The following is a 24748-nucleotide window of genomic DNA, read 5'->3' on the forward strand; positions in this document are numbered from 1 at the left end:
GAATAAGGTCCTTGCCCTAGAGGAGGAGACTTTGCTGCTTTGTCGTAGTATATTACTGTTTCTTGAGGGCAAGCCTTGACTCCACAGTAAAAATCCAAGTTCTCAAGTTCTACAAGTATGTCATGCCTATCACAGTGCTACATACATCCCAGGATTTCAGAAAAAGACTTGCTAAATTGAATTAAATCCTCTCTCTCTCCCCCTCCCTCTCTCTGTCTCTAGGACTTATGTAACACTTGAGGATGGTAGCTGAAGTGCAATAGCTAATTTGCTCTAAAATGGCCAAACCTAAGAGAACTAGTTCACTTGGGCTAGGCTAAAGGGGTAGGGGCAGTGGTAAGAAAGGAAAAACCACCCTGGTGTGCTGCCCCATCAACAACATGGAAAAGTTGCTCAACACAAGTCCACTCTCCGGCTGGACCCCTGGTTACTAAGAGGTGGAAACCGCTGCAGGGTGAAATCAAATTCCGTGACTGAAAGCATGACAAGCAAAGGAGTGAGAAAAGGCAAAATCAGCAGAGTAGGGAAGGAGAGCAGCATAAACTTCCTTGGCCAGACTGAGCAGCAAAGGGCCATCAAAGAGGGACTGGCCTCCTTTGGACATAACTAAAGACACACCAGGCCAGCTGTTGGCAACCGCAGTTCAGAGCTTCACACATTTGTAGCAATAAAGGCTTGATGTTGGCACTTTTGGCTTCCAGACACCTGCTCCCCGAGGTGACAGCAGTGGGGGGCAGCTGCCCTGAGTGACTCTGAGGTAGACTCTCACACAGGTCCTGAGCTGGAAGGACTCGGACGAGTGGGAAACCCAAACCCTGGTCTTCTCCATGGGGCCCTAGGACAAGATGAAAGATCTAACGCAAAGCAGAAAAGCCTGGCGGGTTGGGGAGCAGGGCGGGAAGTAACAGAGGCTTCAGGCACCCCCTGTCTCTCCCACCGTAAACCGGAGGAGTCCTCTCCCTGCAGGCGGCCGGGCTGAACGATCCTCAGGCCAATCAAGGTGCCTGCTGAGTCTTGTGGCAACTACTGGCCACGATTTCCACCCATCTCTTGACCCGAGGCAGTGGCGGGGTCACCAGAGCCCCTGGTCCGGGCCTCTCCGGGCGCCCGGGACGCTGAAGCTCGAGCTCCTCCTCTTCCCTCCCTCGGCCAGTCCCTCCCCCAGCCGTAGAAGAAGGGGGGGCCGGGCTTGGCCCGGCGAGGCCCGTGCATTCCAGAGAGCCGAGCGAGCTAGAGCAACAAAGGAGCCGGGTAGTTGGCGGGGAGAGTCCCGGGGCTGCGGCACAGTGCAGCCAAGTGGGCGTCTGGGCCGTAGGCTGGCGCGAGGGTGGAGCCGGGAACCTAGTCCAGCACTCCCGGCCCGCGCCTGGCCTCCATCGCGGGGCCGGGAGGTGGTTTTAATGGTGGGAGAAGGAATGGGGCTAGAGATTGGGGGCCCAGGGGGCTCCCGCAGCTGAAGATAACTAGGATTGCCAGGGGAAGGGGTAGAGAGTTGTGCATCCCGGCCCGAGCCTCCACCGCCCAACATGGGCCCCGGGTTCCAAAGTTTGCGAAGTTGGGCGCCTAGGGCCCGCGGCGCGCAGAGCGTCCGGGGGGGCCCGGCACCGGACTCGCGGGGCACACTGGTCGCCTGAGCTGCCCCCGAGGCCCCAAGGGTTGCGCGTGTGGCCTGGGGGCTCCGGAGAGCGGGCGGGGGCTCCAGGGCTTCTGCTGAGTTGGGGGGTTTGGCCATGGCCGCTGACCGCCTCGCACGGGGGCCGGCGCTCCTGCTCCTGGGGCTGTTGCTGCTGCTGCTGCTGGGGGACCCGGGCCGGGGGGCGGCCTTGAGCGGGAACGCGACCCGGCCTGGGCCGCGGAGCGCGGGCGGGAGCGCGAGAAGGAGCGCGGCCGTGACCGGCCCTCCGCCGCTGCTGAGCCACTGCGGCCGGGCCGCCCCCTGCGAGCCACTGCGCTACAACGTGTGTCTGGGCTCGGCGCTGCCCTACGGGGCCACCTCCACTCTGCTGGCCGGGGACTCGGACTCCCAGGAGGAAGCGCACGGCAAGCTGGTGCTCTGGTCGGGTAAGCGCGCGGGAGCCGGAGCGGGGGCTGTGGTGATGGGATGCGGGGATTCTCGGAAAGAATAGGCTCGAGACTGAGCTTTTGAGAGGGCGGGAGCAGCGCCCGGGAGAGTTGCAAGAACGGATTCTGAAACTTTGGGGGCAGGCTGTATGCAGGATGGGACCGTCGGTGATGAGGCGGGAGGGCGAGGAAGTTGAGGAAGCGGATCACAAAGGCCTGAGCAGGGTGGGTTTGCAAAGGAAAAGGGGGAATGAGGGGCCCAAGAGCGAGGGGGATGGTGGCTCTGAGCCACAGTAAAGGACTTTTTTTTTTTTTTAAGAAAAGGAGATGCTCCACGTAGGTGCCACTATGGAAGCGGGGTCCTCGGGAATTCAAGGAGGTGTTTAGACCTTGGAGAAGAAACTGGGAAATCGAATTGGCAGGAAAAAGGGAAGATGGGGGTAGAAGATTTAGGCATTGAGGGAGAGGGTGGGGGAAAGAACTGAGTGAAATTTGTGAAGGGTAAGAAACCCCTGGTGATAAGTAATTAAAAGGTAACCAGAAAGTTCCAGAAATCTTGTTTTGGGAGACAGAAGTCCAGTGATCGTGTCTTGCTTTGACAGGAGATTTCAGTTTCCTCATCTGAAAAATGGGGACTCGGTTCCTTGTCTGAGGTTGTGAAGGAATGAGACTATTCTAATGATCATTTGTGGGTTCCTTGGAAGTTTGGACCCTCAGGCTGGTCTGGGCTGAGGAAGGACACTTAAGTGTGGGATGTCTAGAGCCCCCTGGATACTTTCATGGTGGTCTGAGGTCCCAGAACCCTCACCTCATGGTGAGATTATGACCCAGCCTGAAAAAATGCAGACTGAACCCAAGCAGGTCCTTCTTTAGCAGTGTGGAGTGGATTAGCTCCCCACCTGTCACTCTTCTGGGCTGGGAACCTAAAGAGAAGGGGAGGGAACTGGCCTTGCCACCCCTTGCTTGTAGCTAGGGTGACTCCAAAATTGTCCTTGAAGAAACAGGAAATAAAATCAAAAGGCAGGAGCAGACCTGGCAACCCTCAGTCTTTTGATAGGCCTTGGATGCCCCACATCTCAGTTCTGCCCCAGGGATGGGTAAGGATCCTGATAGGGGAGTGTTTGTAGGCTGCCTGTCATTGTCAGGTTGGCCACTAGAGTTCTCAGAGTCTTTGCCGGATGTTGGACAAAGTCATGTCATTCCTGGCTTGGTACAGATGCCAGAGGAAGAACCTGGAGGATGGTACCCATGGTGGAGCCACATCCTTTGTGGGTATCAGGTTCTAAAGTCAACATGTAGGCAGAAACCATGTGTAATCAACAGTAGCTTTGAAAAATCCATAAATGGCCACAACATAAGGTCTATGTGATTTTGCATACATACTCTTTTATGGTAATATGTTTGTATGAATGTGCAACATATAGTAATGTACAATATATAAGAAGGGGCATACATAGAAAATATAATTTTACTTTTTAAAATTACATAAATGCAAAAGAGCAGAAGAGGGAAAGGATTTTTAAAAATACACAAAAGAAAGGTATAAACAAGGTTTCTTTGAGTTTAGGAGCCAGCTGTATGGAAAATCTAAATGTCTCAGCACTAGGACTTCCCTGGTGGCGCAGTGGTTAAGAAATCCGCCTGCCAATGCACGGGACACGGGTTCGAGCCCTGGTCTGGGAAGATCCCACATGCCGCAGAGCAGCTAAGCCTGTGAGCCACAACTACTGAGCCTGTGCTCTAGAGCCCGTGAACCACAACTGCTGAGCCTACGTGCCACCACTACTGAAGCCCGCACACCTAGAGCCCGTACTCCGCCACAAGAGAAGACACCTCAAATGAGAAGCCTGCGCACTGCAGCGAAGAGTAGCCCCTGCTCGCTGCAACTAGAGAAACCCTGCGTGCAGCAACGAAGACCCAATGCAACCAATAAATAAATATTCCTGTTAAAAAAAAAAAAAAAGTCTCGGCACTAGAATCTCACCCAGTTCTGAGTTGTTCACACTATGAGAGAATATGTGTTCATTCTGTCTCTCTCTTTTTATTTATTTATTTTGCAGGGGCCCATGGTCGAATTCTCCTAAATTAAGTGCATGTGTGATGCTGCCCTTCTGTAGTTTCCATCAAATCAGGCAGAAAGGGTATGAACCTCTCTCCAGCCCATACTCCTGAGATCAGCTGCTGAGCAGGCAGAAGTGGTTTTGGCAGGAAAGTTGAGGAGTCAGAACCATCCGCTGGCTGTGTGGGTTCGAACCTCACTAGCTGTGGCTCTGGTGGGGCAGGGTCCTGCAGGGGTGCCGGCCCTGAACCCTGGTCCTTAGTTCATTCTGAGCTCTTCTCTGCTGCCACCCTTCATCCCTCAGCTCAGTCCCATTCCCATATGTGTTCTGGGTGTTCTTTTTCTGCGTCTGGTCTTTCTGCTGGATGTTTTATATGAAGTAGGGCCAGAAGCAGGAGTTGGTGCCAGCTGGGTCAGTGGGTGGGTAGTGAACTGGAGCCGAGTGTGAGAATCACAGACAAGCCTTCTGCTGGGGGGTTCTGGCTAGTGATTTTTCCTGGCCTGAGCTGGTGGTCTTGATTTGGCTTTGGACGTGGTCAGTGTCATCTGGCCCTTGGAGGTGTTTTTGTGGGTGAAGATGATTTAGGTTGTCTTCATCTGTAAACTTTTGAAAGTAGAGACTTCTTTACTTTTTTAAAAGTCTCAGAGTTCTGAGTACACAGCTGTCCACGTTCAGTTAGGTGTCGGGTGCTTGCTATATGTCATTCTGGATCAGGTTCTGGGGCAGATAAAGGCAAAGAATACCGAAAAAAAAAATAGACAAAGAATTCAGACAGGATCCGAAGACAGATAATTAAACAGGCTTTAGCAACACCTCTGAGAGGTATTGTGACCAGGTGGGATGCTGAATGAACACAAAGGACTCTGGGGCGCAAGGGAAGACCCCCAGAGGAACTGACATATAACCCACAACCTGAGAAATAAGTAGGAATTACTGGGGCCAAGGAAGATTTGGGTGGGAAGGATAGGAGGAGGGGATAGCATGCACAAGGGTGTAGAGGTGAGAGGGCTTGGTACTTTTAAGGAAGTATAAAAATTTCAGCAGAGCTGGATCAAAGCATTTGAGGGATAGGATTATAAGAGATAAGACCTAGAGAATTAGAAAATAAAGGGATTCATACCCCATATTAGGAAATTTGGTTGTTTTCCAGAAGATAGTATGGAGCCACTGAAGGCTTTTAAGCAAGAGAGAGATGTAATCATGTTTGCATTTTAGACCGATCTCCTTGACTACTGTGTGAAGAAGCCACAGGAGAAGGGAAATCCTGGAGCCTGTTTGCTTGTTTAGCAGATGGTTGAAGTAGTCCAGCTGAGAGATGATGGCAGTCAGGACTGGAGTAACAGCTTGGAGGAAGTGGTCAGATCCCGGAGCTTCAGAGGTAGAACCGATGGGACTTGCTGATGAGAGAGCTGGAGGACCCAGGTTTTAGGCTTGGATGGAAGGTGGTATCATTCCCTTTCGCTAAGCTGGAGAATGCTAGAGAAGGAGGAGGTTTAGGAAGAAAGTATGGGCCATGTGAATTAGAGGCCTTCATTGGAAGGTCTATGTGGAGGTTCCCAGCAGATCTGGAATAAGAGTTGCTGAAGAGAGGTACCCACTATGAGCTTCCTCAGCCTAGATTGCTGAGCCTTTGGAAGGATGCCATCAAGTGAGGAAGTCTGCAGCTGAGGTTGGGCCAATTTCTAGGTTTATATAGAACTCAGGTCTGTCTCTCCTATATCTTTCCACTCTCTCGACTTGGGCTTCTTCGGGCACTCAGCATCTTTCCCCAGGATAGCTTGAAATGTCTCCTCTCAGGCATTCCAAGCTGCCCAGACAAACATACTATCCAGGCCATGGTCCACCTTCAGCCAAATCTGGTTGGTTTGGTAAATGGGGCAAGAAAGCAGAGAGACCTGCGGCTGGCAAGAGAAACAGGTCCCTGAGAGCCAGCACGTAGCCTCTTTGACAAATGCTGTGCTGTGTGTGCGCACAGGGGTGTGCGGCCCTGTCATCCAGCCGGGGGCAGCCAGTGGGAAAGAGCTGGAGAAGCTGGGAGGAGTTTCTCATTTGCCTCCCAGACACTTAGATGAGAGACTGAGAGGAGGTCTGTTGTTGGTGATGGTAGGTTGTTTGCAGGGGCAGATCAGGAAGAATTTCCTTAGAGCTGTTCTCAAACCTGGCTGATGATCAGAATCATTCTAAAAGTATACATTTTTAGAAAGTATAAAAATACAGAGAAATACCCATGGGCCCAAGTTTTCATTTTTGCATCAGATTGTTAAGTTTTTAATTGTGAAATGTAGCATGTATACAGAAGGCGAATAAGACACAGAGGTACTAAATAACAAATAATTATAAAGTGACACCTGAGTCAAGTGATGGTGGGGCCCCCCCAGGAGCTCCCTCTTTGTTTTTTCCAATCACATCCCCCTCCCTCCTCTTCTAGAAGTAACCAATGCCCTGATGTTTTTGATAATTGTTTCCTCTTTCCTCCATAGTTTTACCATCTAGTTTTGGAATCCCTAAACAGTGTATTTCAGTTTTGCATGTTTTTGAACTTCATACAAGTGGAATCATGCTGTGTGTATTCTTTTATGTCATTTCTTTTGCTCTACATTATTTTGTAAAATTCATCCATGTTGTTGCAGCTTATTTTTCATTGCTGAATAGTATTCCATTGTAGAATACATCACAATTTATTTATCTATTTTGCTGTTCTTAAACATTTTTTTAAAATATTTGTTCATTTATTTAGGCTGCGCCAGGTCTTAGTTGCGTCACGCAGGATCTCTTAATTACGGCACACGGGATCTCTTAATTGTGGCATGCATGTGGGATCTAGTTCCCTGACCAGGGCTCGAACCCAGGCCCCCTGCATTGGGAGTGTGGATTCTTACCCACTGGACCATCAGGGAAGCTCTACCACTTGTAGTTAACAATGTCCTGGAAGTGTCTGCTGAGCCCGTGCACCTAGAACCCATGCTCCACAACAAGAGAAGCCACCGCAGTGAGAAGCCTATGTACCACAATGAAGAGTAGCCCCTGCTCGCCGCAACTAGAGAAACCCCGCGTGCAGCAACAAAGACCCAACACAGCCAAAAATAAAATAATATGGCCATTTAAAAAAAAAAAAAGAAGTGGTAATAGTAGCAGCACTGGGACCTCCTTGGAGGTCCCAGTGGTTAAGACTTCACCTTCCAGTGCAGGGGATGCGAGTTTGATCCCTGGTTGGAGAGCTAAGATCCCACATGCCTCGTGGCCAAAAAACCAAAAACATAAAACAGAAGCAATATTGTAACAAATTCAATAAAGACTTAAAAAAAAGGTCCACATAAAAAAATATATTTTTAAAAATAGTAGCATCTTTCATCCTTGACATTTTCTTCATTCTAAAGAGAAAGCTTTTCTACCTTTCACCATTAAAGATGATGTTTGGTGTAGGTCTCGTAGTTATAAATATTTTTATCAGATTAAGGAAATTCTCTTCTATTCCTAATTTGCCAATTATTATTTTTATCATGGATGGACACTGAATTTTATCAACTACTTTTTCTGTATCTATTGAGATGATCATATGATTTTTTTCTTCATTAATCTGTTAACATGGTAAATTGCATTGATGAAATTTTCTCTTTTTTAAAAATTTATTTATTTATTTTTGGCTGTGTTGGGTCTTTGTTACTACGCGCGGGCTCTCTCTAGTTGCAGTGAGCGGAGGCTACTCTTCATTGGGGTGTGTGAGGCTTCTCATTGTGGTGGCTTCACTTGTGGAGCACGGGCTCTAGGCGCATGGGCTTCAGTAGTTGTGGCACGTGGGTTCAGTAGTTGTGGCTCACGGGCTCTAGAGTGCCGGCTCAGTAGTTGCGGCGCACGGGCCTAGTTGCTCCGTGGCATGTGGGATCTTCCTGGAACAGGGCTCGAACCCATGTCCCCTGCATTAGCAGGTGGATTCTTAACCACTGCGCCACCAGGGAGGTCCTGATGAAATTTTCTAATGCTAAACCATTCTTGGAACAACAGTTTTCAACTTGACTGATCATCTGAATCACACATAAAAAAATTCGTTTTTAAAGTTTAAATTGTGGGGCTTCCCTGGTGGCGCCGTGGTTGAGAGTCCGCTTGCCGATGCAGGGGACACGGGTTCGTGCCCCGGTCCGGGAAGATCCCACATGCCACAGAGCGGCTGTGCCCGTGAGCCATGGCCGCTGAGCCTGCGCGTCCGGAGCCTGTGCTCCGCAACGGGAGAGGCCACAGCAGTGAGAGGCCCGCGTACCGAAAAAAAAAAAAAAAAAAAAAAAAAATTGTGGCAAATGTTATTTTTAAAGTGTATAAATGTAGAAAAATGCAGAGACTAATATAACACCTGTGTCTGTATTTTTTCTTTTTGTTTCATATTTTATTAAAGAAATAAAACAAGGGAAATCCCTGGCGGTCCAGTGGTTAAGACTTGCAGCCAAAAAAAAAAAAAAAAAGACAGAAATAGAAAAAGAAAGAAAACGAAACAGATAAAGCTGATGTCCCCTTTCTTCTTGTTTCCAGTTTCATTCCCTTTTCTTCACTGCGGAGCTTCCTGCATCCCAGTAACTTGCATATTTATTTTTTAAGTTTAATTACTTTAATAAAATAGGTAGTATACGAACATAGTACAAAATTCTAAAGTAGCAAAAGTTAAATCCTTCCACTTCTGTTTCCAGCTACCCATTTCCCTTCCCACAGGCAACCACCAACACTGGTTTGTGTGTATTCTTTTTTTTTTTTTTTTTTTTTTTTGTGGTACGCGGACCTCTCACTGTTGTGGCCTCTCCTGTTGCGGAGCACAGGCTCCAGACGCGCAGGCTCAGCGGCCATGGCTCACGGGCCCAGCTGCTCCGCAGCATGTGGGATCTTCCCGGACCGGGGCACGAACCCGTATCCCCTGAATCGGCAGGCGGACTCTCAACCACTGCGCCACCAGGGAAGCCCTTGTGTGTATTCTTTTATTGATATCTAACATATGTACAAATGTAGATGTGTCCTTATTCTTTTTTCCTCCCATAACCAGTACAGCTCTCCAGGCTGTTCTCCACTCAGCTGCACCCATTAAACAAGACATATTGGAGATTGTTCCATTTCATTGCAAATAATTCAACCCTGGATAGTGTGCTATTTAATATTGATGTGTGATATTTTATTTAGTGGGTCTACTATTGATGGATAAATATTAAGGACGTTTCTACTCTTGTTATTATAAACAGTACTGCAATGAATAATCTTATATACGATTTTTGTGAACGTGTGAAGTGGAATTGCTAGTATAACATTTTACAGCTAATGTCAAATAGTCTCCACAAATGTTAACTAATTTTTAGTCCTACTAAAAATATACAAAAGTGCCAGTTTCCCCCGACTCTTGCCAGTACAGCATTTTCAAATGTTTTGATCTTTATCCTTCTAAAGGTTAAAAAGTTATATGTCATCGTAGTTTTATTTCACATTTAATGAGTGAGACTGAACATCTCTTTATGTTTTTAAAGGCCATTTGTATCTTCTGTTGTTTGTCATTTGCCCATTTTTCTATAGGATTATGAATTTCTTATTGATTTGGAAGAGCTTTATGCATGCAAGGAAAGTAATTCTTTACCTGTGATACGTATTGGAAATATATTTTCTCAGTGTGTTGCTTTTCTTATGATCTTGTTCGTTTTTTACCCTACTGAATTTTTCTATTTTTCTGAAGTCTTTTCTTTAAATCTTTTATTTCAAAACTTCTGAGTTTTGTGTCATACTTCAAAATGCATTCTCCACTCAAAGATTTAAAACAACATTTTCCACTTTTTCTTCTAGTACTCTGATTTCTTAAAATAATGTAGTTATTTTTGATTCATCTGGAATGTATTTTTATGTAAGAAATGGGGTAAGGGGCTTCCCTGGTGGCGCAATGGTTGAGAGTCCGCCTGCCGATGCAGGGGACACGGGTTCATGCCCCGGTCTGGGGGGTCCCACATGCCGCGGAGCAGCTGTGCCCGTGAGCCGTGGCTGCTGAGCCTGCGCGTCCGGAGCCTGTGCTCTGCGGCGGGAGAGGCCACATTGGTGAGAGGCCGGCGTACCGCAAAAAAAAAAAAAAAAAAAAAAGAAATGGGGTAAGGATTCAACTTATTTTTTCCCTCGATGCCTACTCAGTTGTCTTTTAATATTTATTGAATAATCTATTTTTTCCTTGGGTGATTTATTTTTAAACTACAAAACAATATTTAAAATGAGATAAAAAGAAAAACAAATTACACGTTCAAAAAGCAGATAATTATCACAAATTCCAGAAAAATAACGCAATGTTGTTTGTGTGTGAGTGTGTATGTGTGTTCTGGTTATTTATTGCTATATTACAGACCACTTCAAATCTTGGTGGCTTAAAACAAGAACATTCCTTTTGCCCATGAATCTGCAGTCTGGACAGCACTCAGCAGGGATGGCTTGGCTTTCACTGGGGTAACTGGAAAAGCTGGGAACTTGAAAAACCCAGCATTTCTTTCTCTTTCTTCTTTTGGTCCCAGGGCCTCTCTATGTGGTCTCTCCACCAGGCCTCTCCAGCAGGACAGCCTCGGGATAGTTGGTCTTATTTCATGGCAACTGGGATCCAAGAACAAGTGTTCCAAGAGAGACCCAGGCAAAAGCCAAATGGCTTCTTATTATTATCCAGGCTTGAGAGTCTGAGAACGTCACTTCCACCACATTTTATTGGTCGAGCAAGTCACTAAGGCCAGCCCATATTCCACAATATTTTAAAAAAATATTTATTTTTTAATTAATTTATTTTATTTTATTTTTGGCCGTGTTGGATCTTAGTTGCAGCACGCGGGATCTTCATTGCGGCGCGCAGGCTTCTCTTTAGTTTTGGCTCACGGGCTCCAGAGCACGTGGGCTCTGTAGTTTGCAGCACGCGGGATCTGTAGTTGAGGCGCTCGGGCTTAGTTGCCCCGCAGCATGTGGGATCTTAGTTCCCCGACCAGGGATCAAACCTGTGTCCTCTGCATTGGAAGGCGGATTCTTTTTTTAAAAAAATAAATTTATTTATTTATTTGTTTATTTATTTTTGGCTGTGCTGGGTCTTCACTGCTGCACGTGGACTTTCTCTAGTTGCAGCAAGCGGGGGCTACTCTTTGTTGCGGTGCGTGGGATTCTCATTGCAGTGGCTTCTCTTGTTGTGGAGGACGGGCTCTAGGCATGTGGGCTTCAGCAGTTGTGGTACGTGGGCTCAGTAGTTGTGGCTCACAGGCTCTAGAGCGCAGGCTGAGTAGTTGTGGCGCACAGGCTTAGTGGCCCCATGGCATGTGGGATCTTCCAGGACCAGGGGTGGAACCGTGTCCCCTGCATTGGCAGGCAGATTCTTAACCACTGGACCATCAGGGAAGTCCCAGAAGGCGGACTCTTAACCACTGGACCATCAGGGAAGTCCTCACAATATTTTTATTAAGCATCTGCCTGTTGTTCCTCTAAAATACCTATTACTCGAGGGAGCCCATCTGCATTTAAAATATATTGCTTAAACATCCAGTAAAATTCACTTTTTCTTTCTTGTCACAGTTCTATGAGTTTAGACAAACGCATAGAATTCTGGATGCAGCCACTACATACAAGATAGAGAACAGTCCCATCACCCCCAAAGGTTCCCTCGTGTTGCCCCTTAGTAGGCAGAGCCCTCTCCTACCCTAGCCCCTGGCAACCACTGCTGTGTCCTCCACCCACACCGTGTCAGCCAAAATCTTTGAGACTGAGTTCTCCATCTAGAGTGATAAAGGTCCCCCAGGTGATTCGGATTTGAGTCAGGTCTCAGAACCGTTGCCCAAGGACATTGCTTCTTAAGTGACAGGAACTTGCTCTGCACCCTTGGAATAGGTTTTGTCTAGTGAGAGCTGTGAACGGTCAGAGGCCTCAGATTACTAATAGTAACAGCTAATGTCTCCTGAGTGCTTAGTACGTGACAGGTCTGGGCTAAGCACATTTGATGCATTATCTCACGCTACACCACAGTTCCACAAGGTAAGTCTATTCAATATTATCTCCATTTCACAGATGAGGAAACTGAGGCTAGAGATAGAGTAATTTGTCTAAGATCACACAGCCAGGAAATGATAGAGCCACGAATTGGACCCAGGCAGGCTAATTGCAGTGTCCATGCTCCTTATCCCTCTGCTATATTACCTTCCTCCCAAAAGAGCAGTTACCTGCTCACACCACCCCCAGCCTGGGCAGTCACCCACGTTGGCTCTCACATCCTCAGAAGCTTCTCCTAATACAACTTCTTGTTTGGGAAATAGGTGTTCCTGAAGCAGGGGTGATTCAGGAGGGGCGAAGGGGGTAGAATGCTGAGTGAGCCCAGCCACAGGGAGAGCAGGGTAGAGGCCTGGACTGGGGTAGGGGTGCTGGGAGACCTCCACCTGTTTCTTTCTGGCTGACAACATCTTTCCTCCCCGTGCACTGGACACAGCCTCCTCTGTTTCTCTCCATCTGATTTCCTGTTTCCTCCTCTGGCTTCGGAGTACCTGGCTCCCCTGACTACCTCTTCTTAAGCTCCAACCTGTTCTCTGTCTCACCTCAGCTTGGTAAGAGGAACAAGGGTCCTGGGGTCTGGGCAAGGGGAAGCACTTCCTGGTCCTGGTCCACGGGCCCTGTGAGGGTGGGTCCCACAACACTCCTTCCCTGTGGAATGTAGAAGGTTTTAACAATGTCCCTGAAAAAGTAAAAGGTAAATTGACCTGGGATTCTCAGCCAGAGGTGCTAACACTCCGTTAGCGGGGCATTTGGAAATGGGGGCTGTTTCTTAAGAACTTTAATTGAATTGTAATATACACAGAGAAAAGTGCAGAGTTTAATTTTCACAAAGTAAATCACCCATGAAACCAGAACCAGATCAAGAAATAGAACATCACCAGTGTCCCAGACGTCCCTCTTCAGGCCTCTTCCAATCCCCACCCTGGAGTGGGAGGGGTGAGGAGCATTTTCTGGCTGTCACCAGGACTTAGGGGTTCTCTTGGCATTTAGTGGGCAGGGTCTAGGGATGCCAGATGTCCTGCGGTACCTGGGACACTCCTGCAGCGCAAAGCACGGTCAAGCCTAAATGCCCTGCTGAGAAACGCCGTGCCTGGCCGTCCTGAGCAGTCATGGCCTGCAGCGTGGCAAAGAGAGATGCCTTAGACCCGGGGAACAGCGGTGCAGCTATGTCTGTCTGTGGGTCAGAGTGCTGAGGGGTCTTCACTGCAATGTGTCCACGCTGTCGCTACCCCCAGGCCTCCGGAACGCCCCCCGCTGCTGGGCAGTGATCCAGCCCCTGCTGTGTGCTGTGTACATGCCAAAGTGTGAGAACAACCGGGTGGAACTGCCCAGCCGCACCCTCTGCCAGGCCACCCGTGGCCCCTGTGCCATCGTGGAGAGGGAGCGGGGCTGGCCCGACTTTCTGCGCTGCACCCCCGACCACTTCCCCGAGGGCTGCCCGGTAAGTGCTCTGTGGGGCAGGGTCTGGGCTGGGCAGGACCAGGCACGGGACAGGGCCCAGCAGGGGCAGAGGAGCTCAGCGCCTTCTCTTCTGGGAGATCCCAAGTCTACAGCCATGGCGTCAGTGAGCCACAGGCCCAAACTGAAGCTCGCCGAGCTGAACCAGTCTATTAGGGATGATCTATTTATAAAAAGATTTTTGAGCACCCGCTCTGTTAGGTGATGGGGAGTTACAGGAGTCGTGAATGACAAACCTGTGCTCAGGAAGTTTACTGTGTATTTAGGGAGTCAAGGCTTGCACGTGTAAAACAGCTAAGAGACACCAAGACGGGGTGTGATCTAGTTCTGGGTGATGAAGGACAGCACATTAATAATGATGATGATGATGGTAGTAATACTAATTATTATTATTTATTACCTTCCACATACTATTGTAAACATCTTACATTTATTTATTCACTTAACCCTTAGACCACACCATGAAGTATTGCTATCCTATAGATCAGGAAACTGAGCTAGCAGAGAGGTCAAATAATTTGCCCCAGGCTGTGCAGTCACGAGGGGCAAGGCTAGGATTCAAATGCTGGAAGGTTGTCTGCGGAGCCTGTGCTCTTGGCCTCTCTGCCACGCTACCTTCACGCCTCTTATTAAACCAAAGGTCACCTGAGCCTACCGCTCCCCTATGCGCTTTCTCCTCTTCTCTCATTGCCAGAATGAGGTGCAGAACATCAAGTTCAACAGTTCGGGCCAATGTGAGGCTCCCTTGGTTCGGACTGACAACCCCAAGAGCTGGTACGAGGACGTGGAGGGCTGTGGGATCCAGTGCCAGAACCCGCTCTTCACCGAGGCCGAGCACCAGGACATGCACAGCTACATCGCGGCCTTCGGGGCTGTCACGGGCCTCTGCACTCTCTTCACCCTGGTCAGCGGGAGGCAGGCCCGTGGGTGGAGGGTCAGGGGGACGGCAGGCCAAGGACCCTCAGGCAGCCTATAAAGTACGAAGGGAGCCGATTGTCACTGAGAGAGGCTGGGCTCTGGGAGAGCGGGGCGGAGGACTTGGCAGGGGTCCTCGGGGAAGGGTGGCGATAAGAGGGGTCCGGGGGTTCAGATGAGGGCAGCAGAATAACCCTGACCTCACAGAATGGGCCCCACTTCTCTCTTCTAGGCCACATTTGTGGCTGACTGGCGGAATTCCAATCGTTACCCTGCTGTCATTCTCTTCTACGTCAACGCGTGTTTCTTCGTGGGCAGCATTGGCTGGCTGGCCCAGTTCATGGACGGCGCCCGCCGGGAGATCGTCTGCCGCGCTGATGGCACCATGAGGCTTGGGGAGCCCACGTAGGTGTCTTGCGGACCCAGAGGCGAGGGTGAGGGGAAGAGGCTGATGTGCGTTTTCCACAAAAGGGGCAGGTAGGTCTTGAAACGGAGAGTTCAGCATGGGATTCAGCTTTGCCTTGTTGCACCCAAGGTCTCCAGCATTAGAGCCTGGACTGTTTGCATCTGTTCAAAGGGGCATCTTCTGTATCCTCTTCACTTCTGACCTGAGCCCGGTCTCCAAGCCCTGACTGCTAGGGAAGTCCTCCAGACCTTAGAAGCCAGGGGACTGGGGACAGGGTGGAGAGACTTCGTAGAGGGAGTACAGAACGACGGCCCCAAATGACGCTCCACATGTCTGTGCAGCTCCAACGAGACCCTGTCCTGCGTCATCATCTTCGTCATCGTGTACTATGCCCTGATGGCCGGCGTCGTCTGGTTTGTGGTCCTCACCTATGCCTGGCACACCTCCTTCAAAGCCCTGGGGACCACCTACCAGCCTCTCTCGGGCAAGACCTCCTACTTCCACCTCCTCACCTGGTCGCTCCCCTTTGTCCTCACTGTGGCAATCCTCGCCGTGGCCCAGGTATAGTGACTGGTAGGGGGTGGGGATCTGAGTGGGGCGGACTTGGGTGAGGGAGACAGTGACTGACTCTGTCCCCCCACCCCTTCCTGCTCTAGGTGGATGGGGACTCTGTGAGCGGCATCTGTTTTGTGGGCTATAAGAACTACCGATACCGTGCTGGCTTCGTGCTGGCCCCAATCGGCCTGGTGCTCATTGTGGGAGGTTACTTCCTCATCCGAGGTGAGTGAGGGCCGAGTCAGGACTGGTCGGGCAGCGAAATGTGCTGAGCATCTGCTCTGTGTAAGTAGGAGCCGGGAGCTGCCAGCTCCGCTGCCTTCGAGGTGGGACCTCAGCCGCCTCATGCAGGACCTCGGTGCAAAGGGGAAGGTGCCCATGCGCAGGCCGTGGTGCAGGCAGCACCTTTGTGTGGGTCAGAAAAATGCTCCCCTTACTCCAGCTTCGTGCCGGGGCTCATGGCTTGTTGAGTGGAGCTTGGGCTGGATTCCAGCCGCTGGTCAGCCCTGGCCAGATACCCTTGTGTGGTGAACACCCTGAGTAACCACCCTGTCTGCATGGGCCAACTGGGAGCCTTCAGTCATGTGCGTGCGCCCTGAATTTATACACATGCTTGGTCTTTGGAGCTTCATTTCTCCTTTCTGCTCGTAGTGCGAGTGCGCACGCACACACACACACACACACACACACACAGAGTTTTCACAACATGCACAGATTCTCTGTTTCCTCACTTCCCTGTCTCAGTCTGCCACCTCCACACGAAGCCTCCGTATCTTAGCTCATTTTCGTTGAGTGTTCTTTGTAAACTTCAGTTTCCTCCCCCAGCGCCATCAGTCTTCTGTTCAGCCCACCTCGTTTCCCTCTCTTTGGCAGTGGCTGAGCCTCTGATTTATATTTTGTATCTGTGTGATCCTGTGTGGCTAGTGTGAGCCACTAGCCACGTGTGTTGAAACTAATCCAGACTGAGATGTGTCCTAAGTATGAAATACACACTGCACTTCAAAGACTCAGCACATACAGGAGTAAACTATCTCATGAACAATTTGTTATATGGATTACATGTTGAAATGATAATGTCATAAACAATGATTTACTGTTTATAAAATATATTGAAGTTAGCTTCATCTGTGTCCCTTTACTTTTTGAAGGTGGCTTCTAGGAAATTTGAGATTGTGAATGTGGTTCACGTTATATTTCTCTTGGACAGCACTGTCCTGGAGTCTCTTCTTAGGCCTTTTCCATCATAATAGCTTTGACCTGCTGCCTTACTTGGGGAGGCCGGACCAGGACTGAGGCATCTTTCGTCTCCACTGACCGTCTGTGCCCTGCCCAAGTCTTTCCAGCCCGTGGCGCATCTGCCACCAGCTGTGCTCCAGTGTCTCCAGTTCCCCAAGCTTTAAATCAGCCCAGAAGTCATCAGACGTGGGACTCTAGGACCATGGGGCCCTCCCCTGCCATGCACCTATTCCTCCCAGGAGAGTGGCCTGGCCTCCACTAACGTGTGCCATCTCCCTTCTGTTCAGGAGTCATGACCCTGTTCTCCATCAAGAGCAACCACCCTGGGCTGCTGAGCGAGAAGGCAGCCAGCAAGATCAACGAGACCATGCTGCGCCTGGGTGAGTGCCATCCCAACACTACACCCTCTGGGGAAGAGTCTCGGAGGCTGAAGTACATTGTGGGGCAAGTTAGCAGCCAGGGAGGCAAGATAAGGCCGTGTGTGTGTGTGTGTGTGTGTGTGTGTGTGTGTGTGTGTGTGTGTGTTGGTGCTGATGGTAGTGGTGGTAGCAGCTGAAAAGAGAAGGTAGCAAAAAAAATAAATAAATAAGGAGAAGGTAGCTTCTTTCTCAGTTGGAAGAATTCAAGTTCATGTCTAGACTGCTTCCTCATGTCTACTTCCCTCCTGCTGGGACCCACCCAGAGTGGCCTTAAGCACCTCCAAAATCTTGTCTTATTTTGGAGAAAACAGTTCTTTTTAAAATTTTTTTATTGGAGTATACTTGAATTACAATGTTGTATTAATTTCTGGTGTACAGCAAAGTGATTCAGATATAGATATAGATATATTCTTTTCCATTATGGTTTATCACAGGATTTTTTTTTTTAAGTTTTCATGTAATCTTTTTTTTTAAATTTCTTATTTATTTAATTAATTTTTTTATTTTTGGCTGCGTTGGGTCTTTGTTGCGGTGCGCGGGCTTCTCATCGCGGTGGCTTCTCTTATTGTGGAGCACGGACTCTAGGCTTCAGTAGTTGCGGCACTTGGGCTAAGTAGTTGTGGCTTGCAGGCTCTAGAGCGCAGGCTCAGTACTTGTGGTGCATGGGCTTAGTTGGTCTGCAGCGTGTGGGATCTTCCCGGACCAGGGATCGAACCCGTGTCCCCTGCATTGGCAGGCGGATTCTCAACCACTGCGCCACTAGGGAAGCCCCTATCACAGGATATTGATTATAGTTCCCTGTGCTATACACTAGGACCACGTTGTTTAATGTATTTTATGTATAGTAGTTTCTTTCTGCTAATCCCAAACTCCTAATTTATCCCTCCCCCGCTTTCCCCTTTGGTAACCATAAGTTTGTAGAGAAAACAGCTCTTAAACTGAGCCCAGCACAAATTCACCCCAGACTCAGCTGTCTCTCAGGCCCAAGTGGGCGAACACCCTCTTCCCCACTGCTGCTTCCATACCTGGGATTGGTGACGCCCTGTCCCACCCCTGTCCCTCTGCAGGCATTTTTGGCTTCCTGGCCTTTGGCTTTGTGCTCATCACCTTCAGCTGCCACTTCTACGACTTCTTCAACCAGGCTGAGTGGGAGCGCAGCTTCCGGGACTACGTGCTGTGAGTGGGGGGCTGGAGGCTTGGGGGCAGCAGTGGTGGGAGCTGGAGACCCTCCTCTGCTGTCCAGCAGGGGTCTGCCAGGTCCCTGCCTCAGATGACAAGAGAAACTGCCCATCTTGCTCTGGGCGCTTAAGCTGATAGTTGTTCTGTAATTTGCAAACATGGCAGACAGCCCTCTGGGTCCCTGCCCAGCTCCACCCTTCCCTTTCACCCCCAAGGCTCTCTGGCTGGTATGTTTGTAACTGTTAAGCCATCGTGTGTTTTGGCTTCTCCAGCTGGCTCTTGCATTGGCCACAGAAGTCGCTTGCTATTTGTCATAGACTCTTCACAGAGCTTCTTGCAAATCCCCGCACAGAAGTAGTTACCTCTCTACCGTAGGTTAACAACCCATTAATGTTTTCTGGTTTTGCCTGTGCTTTTTTGTGTTACAATGAGGATGAATCTGAGAAGGTAACACATCTCAGCTGCTTAAAGAAGTGCAGTACCTACCGATACCAAGAATAGCAGTTAAAATGCTCATTAAAATCTGACTGCTTCCGACTCTTCCTTAAAGGCTCCAGCTTCCAGTGTGGGAAGCTTTACACCACACCGATGCCTATGTCCCTCCCCCAGAGATTTGATTTAATTGTCTGGGGTGTGGCCCAGACATCAGGAGTCATTAAAAGCTCCCAGGTGACTCTAATGATCACCCAGGATTGCACATCAGGGCTGTGGGCTTCCCTCTTTCTAAAGTGTTTGGATTGATCGTCTGGGCACCCACCCAGGAGACTTAGAAGGCCTCAACTGTGTCCTACCCCTCACCACAGGTGCCAGGCCAATGTGACCATCGGGCTGCCCACCAAGAAACCCATCCCCGACTGTGAGATCAAGAATCGCCCTAGCCTCCTGGTGGAGAAGATCAACCTATTTGCCATGTTTGGAACCGGCATTGCCATGAGCACCTGGGTCTGGACCAAGGCCACGCTGCTCATTTGGAGGCGCACCTGGTGCAGGTGGGGTCAGCAGCAGCCTGTCCTGACCCTGCTGCCTTGTTCTCTCAGCCTCGGCATTTGTTAGGCTTTGTCTGGTCTCAGGTGTCCCAGCACAGCCTTGAGCAGGTGTGATTTCTAAGGGCCTGCCCTGAGCAGCCGAAAGCTGCCTTTTCTGCGGCTCACCACTGCCCCCTGGTGACACCTCCTGTCCATGGGAGGATGGGCCAAGGGCTGAGCCAGCTGCTGGTGTCTTCTAAGAGTGGAGTGATTTGAGAACGGAGCGCAGGAGCCCTGCGTTCTAGGCCCCCTTTTTGGCACAGAAGGCCTCTACCCCTCAGGGTCCTTGAGGCCGTCTGGAGGCTCCTTTCCTGGATGGAACTGATCCGCTGGTTTTTTGCAAGATTTGAGGGGAAGCAGCTGCCCCTCCATGCCGCTTCCCCCACCCTTTCTGCCCTCAGGTTGACGGGGCAGAGTGACGATGAGCCCAAACGGATCAAGAAGAGCAAGATGATCGCCAAGGCCTTCTCCAAGCGGCGCGAGCTGCTGCAGAACCCAGGCCAGGAGCTCTCCTTCAGCATGCACACTGTCTCCCACGACGGGCCTGTGGGTGAGCCTCCACCCCATTCCCACTTTCCTTCTAGGCTGGTGTGGCTTCATGGACTGCTTGGAAGGCTGTGAGGAATGGCTCCCTCCTCTCTCTCACACACTGGTTCTCCTCCAGTCCCCACCCTGCCCCCATCCCAGGCCACCCTCCCCTCTCTGTTCCTGCCCCTGGATCTTGCTTGCTGGTGCTTTGGTTCCAAAGGACTCATCTCCCTCGCCTTCAACCGTCTTCTCCAGCTGTTCTCCTTGGGCTACGGGAAGTCAGGTTCCAGGGACTGGATTTCTGGCCTCTTGTGAGGCCCCTCTCTTCAGACTGGGAATGGGTAGAGATTGCTGTGTTCACTAGGGTGGGCTTTCTGTGCTAAGTCGAGTGGGAGCCATGGGTTGGGGGATGGTGAATGATGCTAAATAAGGGAGGAGCGGTCATTGTGGGGGCCTGGGCAGTCATGGTACCTTATCCTTTCCTTCCATCCCCACAGCGGGTTTGGCCTTTGACCTCAATGAGCCCTCGGCCGATGTGTCCTCTGCCTGGGCCCAGCATGTCACCAAGATGGTGGCCCGGAGAGGAGCCATACTGCCCCAGGATGTGTCTGTCACCCCTGTGGCAACTCCAGGTATGGGGTTCCGGCTTCTGTAGGTGGGGGACGTAGAGGCTGGAGGTTCCTGGGACTGGAGTACCAGGGGCTGCCAGCAGGGGAGGGGGGGAAAAGCCTTGGAGGATCTAAAGTGTGGGTTCCTGAGCTAAAAGAGTAGGGTCCCGAGGAGAGAAGGCATGATGTGGACAGAGTAAGGGTCCCAGGCTCACGTTCTCTCTCCCACTGTCAGTACCCCCGGAGGAAAAAGCCAACCTGTGGCTAGTTGAGGCAGAGATCTCCCCAGAGCTGGAGAAGCGCCTGGGCCGGAGGAAGAAGCGGAGGAAGAGGAAGAAGGAGGTGTGCCCGCTGGTGTCGCCCCCTGAGCTCCACCACCCCGCCCCGGGCCCTGCCCCTGCCTCCAGTGCCGTCCCTCGACTGCCCCAGCTGCCCCGGCAGAAGTGCCTGGTGGCCGCGGGTGCCTGGGGAGCCGGGGAAACCTACCGACAGGGAGCCTGGACCCTGGTCTCCAACCCCTTCTGCCCAGAGCCCAGTGCCGCAGCCCCCATGGCCTGGGCGCAGGGCCGACGGCAGGGACTGGGGCCCATTCACTCCCGCACCAACCTGATGGAGGCAGAACTCATGGACGCAGACTCGGACTTCTGAGCCTGGAGAGCAGGACCTGGGACAAGAAGGAGGAACAAATACCGTTCAGAGGCTCTTCTTCCTGCCTGAGAGTGCTTCTCCAGGGTCTCCTCTTCCCGAGAACCTGAGGGCCCAGTGCCCTCCCGGGAGAGTTCAGTATGTCTGGCTCATGGCAGCAGGACTGTGGGAAGGAGCCCTGACATCTCCACGGACAGGCCTTACCCGGGGCGGGGCCCTGGAGCTCAGGGTCCTTGTTTCTGCCCCACCTGGCTGGCAGCGTCAGTCTCCAGTGGGGGTCATGGGGTATGCAGAGCTCGTGGTGGGCAGTAAAGGTGCAGGCAGGGGTGATGGTACTCAGAGTGGGCTGTGGTGACCAGCAAGGCAGGCTGCCCTTTTCGGTGCCACTGGGTGCCCTTCCCTGGCACTCTCAGACCAAAAGTGTTGCTTGTGTCGTTAGCCCTTTGTCCATGGGAGGACAGAGCTCCTTTCCCCCTCTTCAGGGTGGTTGCGGGGCTGGGAGTGCTTACTCCCAAAGGGCCTGTAACCTTTCTTTATAAAAGTGTCCAGCTGGCTCCACTCCAGGCCACTAAGCCACCCTGGGTTTTCCTGCACCCTTCTTCCCCTTTCCCATTTCAGTTCAACCAGGCCAACCTCTTCCCGTTTCCTGTTTGTTGATTAGGAGCCAGCATCGTAGCATTGTCTGTCCTGCCCCCAAACCCCACCCCTTTGCTGCTGGGCTCCATCTCCAGGTGAGAGATCGGTTCAGCTATGGAGCCTGGCGTGGCATAGAAGCAGTGAGTGACGGGGAGCCTCTGGGCCTCCAAGAGATGCATGTTATCTTTTCCTGTATCTGTCCAGTGGGGGATGGATCCTCTGACTTGAGGGGCTCCCCTGGGAAGCTGCTGACACTTCAGCCAGGCAGAAAAGCTTCCTTCAACTTCCACAACCAGTGGGTGAAGAAGTTCCCACCTCCCATAACCCCCATCCGAGGCCCCAGTTTCGAGAACCAGACAGCAGGAAGCCTTAGCAGCTGGCTGGGTTCCAGATCAGGGGGTAGGGATAGGGAGACAAAATATAAACAGTAAATAAAAGGTTTTTGTATAAACTCTTGATGTGCTTCTTTCCATAGGCCCCGTCTTGACCTGTTTACCTGGTGCTGATCTAATTTGTCTTCCACTTCCTCTGAAAGCTATTCTGAAAGGCCAAGAGCTTGGTGCTAATGAGGTCACAGCTGACAGATGTCAGGCTGATGTCAGCTTAATGTGCTGGCTGTCCTTCCTGGCCAGTTGGTTCTATATAAGGACAAAAGCTCTGGCCATAGCTGCCTCACTGGGCATTGATCATAAGACGAATGAGCAAAGAACATGCAGCTTGTCCCTGGAGTGATGAATGGAAGCAAGTGTCCCCCTGCTGGGGAGTGTCGATGGGCATGGCTCCTCGTGGCAATCCTGGGCCCCCCTCTGGGGACCTCTTGCCTCAGCAAGGGATGTCTGTGGGACCAGGTGCGTTTGGATCCACAGATTCCTCCTTTGGGCAGTCAGAGGAATCCGGCTTCCCTGAGAGAAGGCTGCTAGCCTCACTTCCTCCAAAAAGATGTCAGTAGAAAACTGGAAACTAGGCTCAGGATCCTGTGGAAAGGAGATCTGTGTAGGAAAGGGGATGGTACCCACAGACAACTCAGAGGGTATTGTGGAATATTAACCATGCTTGTTTGGGGGCGTAGCTCAAGTGATGGGGACACAAGCAATTTGCCCAGAGCCAAATTCCAGGGGAAGAGGAAAGGGAACTAACACTGATCATCTTCTAGGTACTTTACATGTGTATAATGGTAATAATAATACTGCTAATAATGGCTAATTCTCACTCAATGCATGCTAGCTCTCTTCTAAGCCCTTCATATACCTAAGTGTATGAAGTGCATAAGGTGTATACATATACCTAAGTATATACCTCAGTGCAACAGACCTAAGAGGCACTGTTAACACCCCCAAGATACTGAGGCACAGAATGGTTCAATAGTTTGCCCAAGGGACTTCCCTGGTGGCACAGCGGTTAAGAATCCGGCTGCCAATGCAGGGGACACAGGTTCGAGCCCTGGTCCGGGAAGATCCCACATGCCGTGGAGCAACTAAGCCTGTGCACCACAACTACTGAGCCTGTGCTCTAGAGCCCGTGAGCCACAACTACTGAGCCCATGTGCCACAGCTACTGAAGCCCGTGCGCCTAGAGCCTCTGCTCCGCAGCAAGAGAAGCCACTGCAATGAGAAGCCTGCGCACCGCAGTGCAGAGTAGCCCCCACTCGCCGCAACTAGAGAAAGCCCGCGTGCAGCAACGAAGACCCAATGCAGCCAAAAATAAATAAAATAAAAATAAATATTTTTTTAAAATCCTATAAAAAAAAATAGTTTGCCTGAGGCTACAGAGTAAGTGATAATGCTGGGATTCCATCAGAGCCATCTGGCTCCAGAGTGACCTGGCTCTTGGCCAATGCAGTCTACTGCCTCTTGTTTAATTTAGAAGGATGAGAGGAACTAGTTTTCTGTAGCAACAAGCTCAGTGAAGCAAAATGACTTGACTTGCCCACAACCTCATAGCTAGTAAGTGACAGACTCTGGGTCCAGGGCCTTCCTGACTCTGCAATCCAGACTCTTTCTACTCTCAGTTCTGACCTCTGGTTTTTCCTCCTGTCCAGGTTTCCCCTGCTGTGTTCCCTCTGGCCACCCCGTATCCCCTTGTGCTTGCTCATCTTGTTCGTTCTTGACATCACTGCTCCTCTCAACAGTAGTACAGCTAATTTTTTTCTTTTAAAATTGAAGTATAGTTGATTTACAATGTTGTGTTAGTTTCAGGTGTACAGCTAAGTGATTCAGTTGTATATATATATTTCTTTTTCAGATTCTTGTCCATTATAGGTTATTACAAGATATTGAATATAGTTCCCTGTGCTATACAGTAGGTCCTTGTTGTTTATTCTGTATATGGTAGTGTGTATCTGTTAATCCCAAACTCCTAATATATCCCTCCCCTGCCTTTCCCCTTTGGTAATCATAAGTTTGTTTGTCTGTGAGTCTATTTCTGTTTTGTAAATAAGCTCATTTGTATCATTTTTTTAGATTCCACATATAAGTGATATCTTTTGATATTTGTCTTTCTGTCTTACTTCACTTAGTATGATAATCTCTAGGTCCTTCCATGTAGCTGCAAATGGCATTATTTCATTCTTTTTTGATGGCTGAGTAATAGTCCATAGTGTGTGTGTATATATATGTACCACGTCCTCTTTATCCATTCATCTGTCGATGGACATTTAGATTGTTTCCATGTCTGGCTACTGTAAATAGTGCTGCTATGAATATTGGGGTGCATGTATCTTTTTGAATTAGAATTTTCATCTCTTACAGATATATGCCCAGGAGTGGGATTGCTGGATCATATGGTAATTCTATTTTTTGTTTTTTAAGGAACCTCCATACTGTTCTCCATAGTGGCTGCACCAATTTACATTCCCCCCAACAGTGTAGGAGGGTTCCCTTTTCTCCACACCCTCTCCAGCATTTATTGTTTATAAACATTTGGGGAGGGGCAGTGCCACACAGCTTGCATGATCTTAGTTCCCCAACCAGGGATCCAACCCAGGCTCTGGCAGTGAAAGCGTGGAGTC

General features: G+C 50.2%; 1 protein-coding gene across 1 annotated transcript; it reads left to right on the top strand.

Annotated features, from left to right (window-relative positions):
• The first annotated feature begins 1198 nt into the window (after positions 1 to 1198).
• SMO (smoothened, frizzled class receptor) lies at positions 1199 to 22192 on the top strand. The gene is made up of 12 exons (XM_033863250.2): positions 1199 to 2061; positions 13367 to 13572; positions 14284 to 14493; positions 14737 to 14909; positions 15252 to 15471; positions 15567 to 15690; positions 16989 to 17081; positions 18188 to 18296; positions 19103 to 19288; positions 19726 to 19874; positions 20350 to 20484; positions 20696 to 22192. Exons 1-12 carry the CDS (start codon positions 1731 to 1733, stop codon positions 21106 to 21108), a joined length of 2349 nt encoding a protein of 782 aa, XP_033719141.1. The 5' UTR covers positions 1199 to 1730; the 3' UTR covers positions 21109 to 22192.
• Positions 22193 to 24748: the final 2556 nt, after the last annotated feature.

This window comes from Tursiops truncatus, chromosome 9, assembly GCF_011762595.2.
Source record: "Tursiops truncatus isolate mTurTru1 chromosome 9, mTurTru1.mat.Y, whole genome shotgun sequence".
Taxonomy (NCBI): Eukaryota; Metazoa; Chordata; class Mammalia; order Artiodactyla; family Delphinidae; genus Tursiops; species Tursiops truncatus.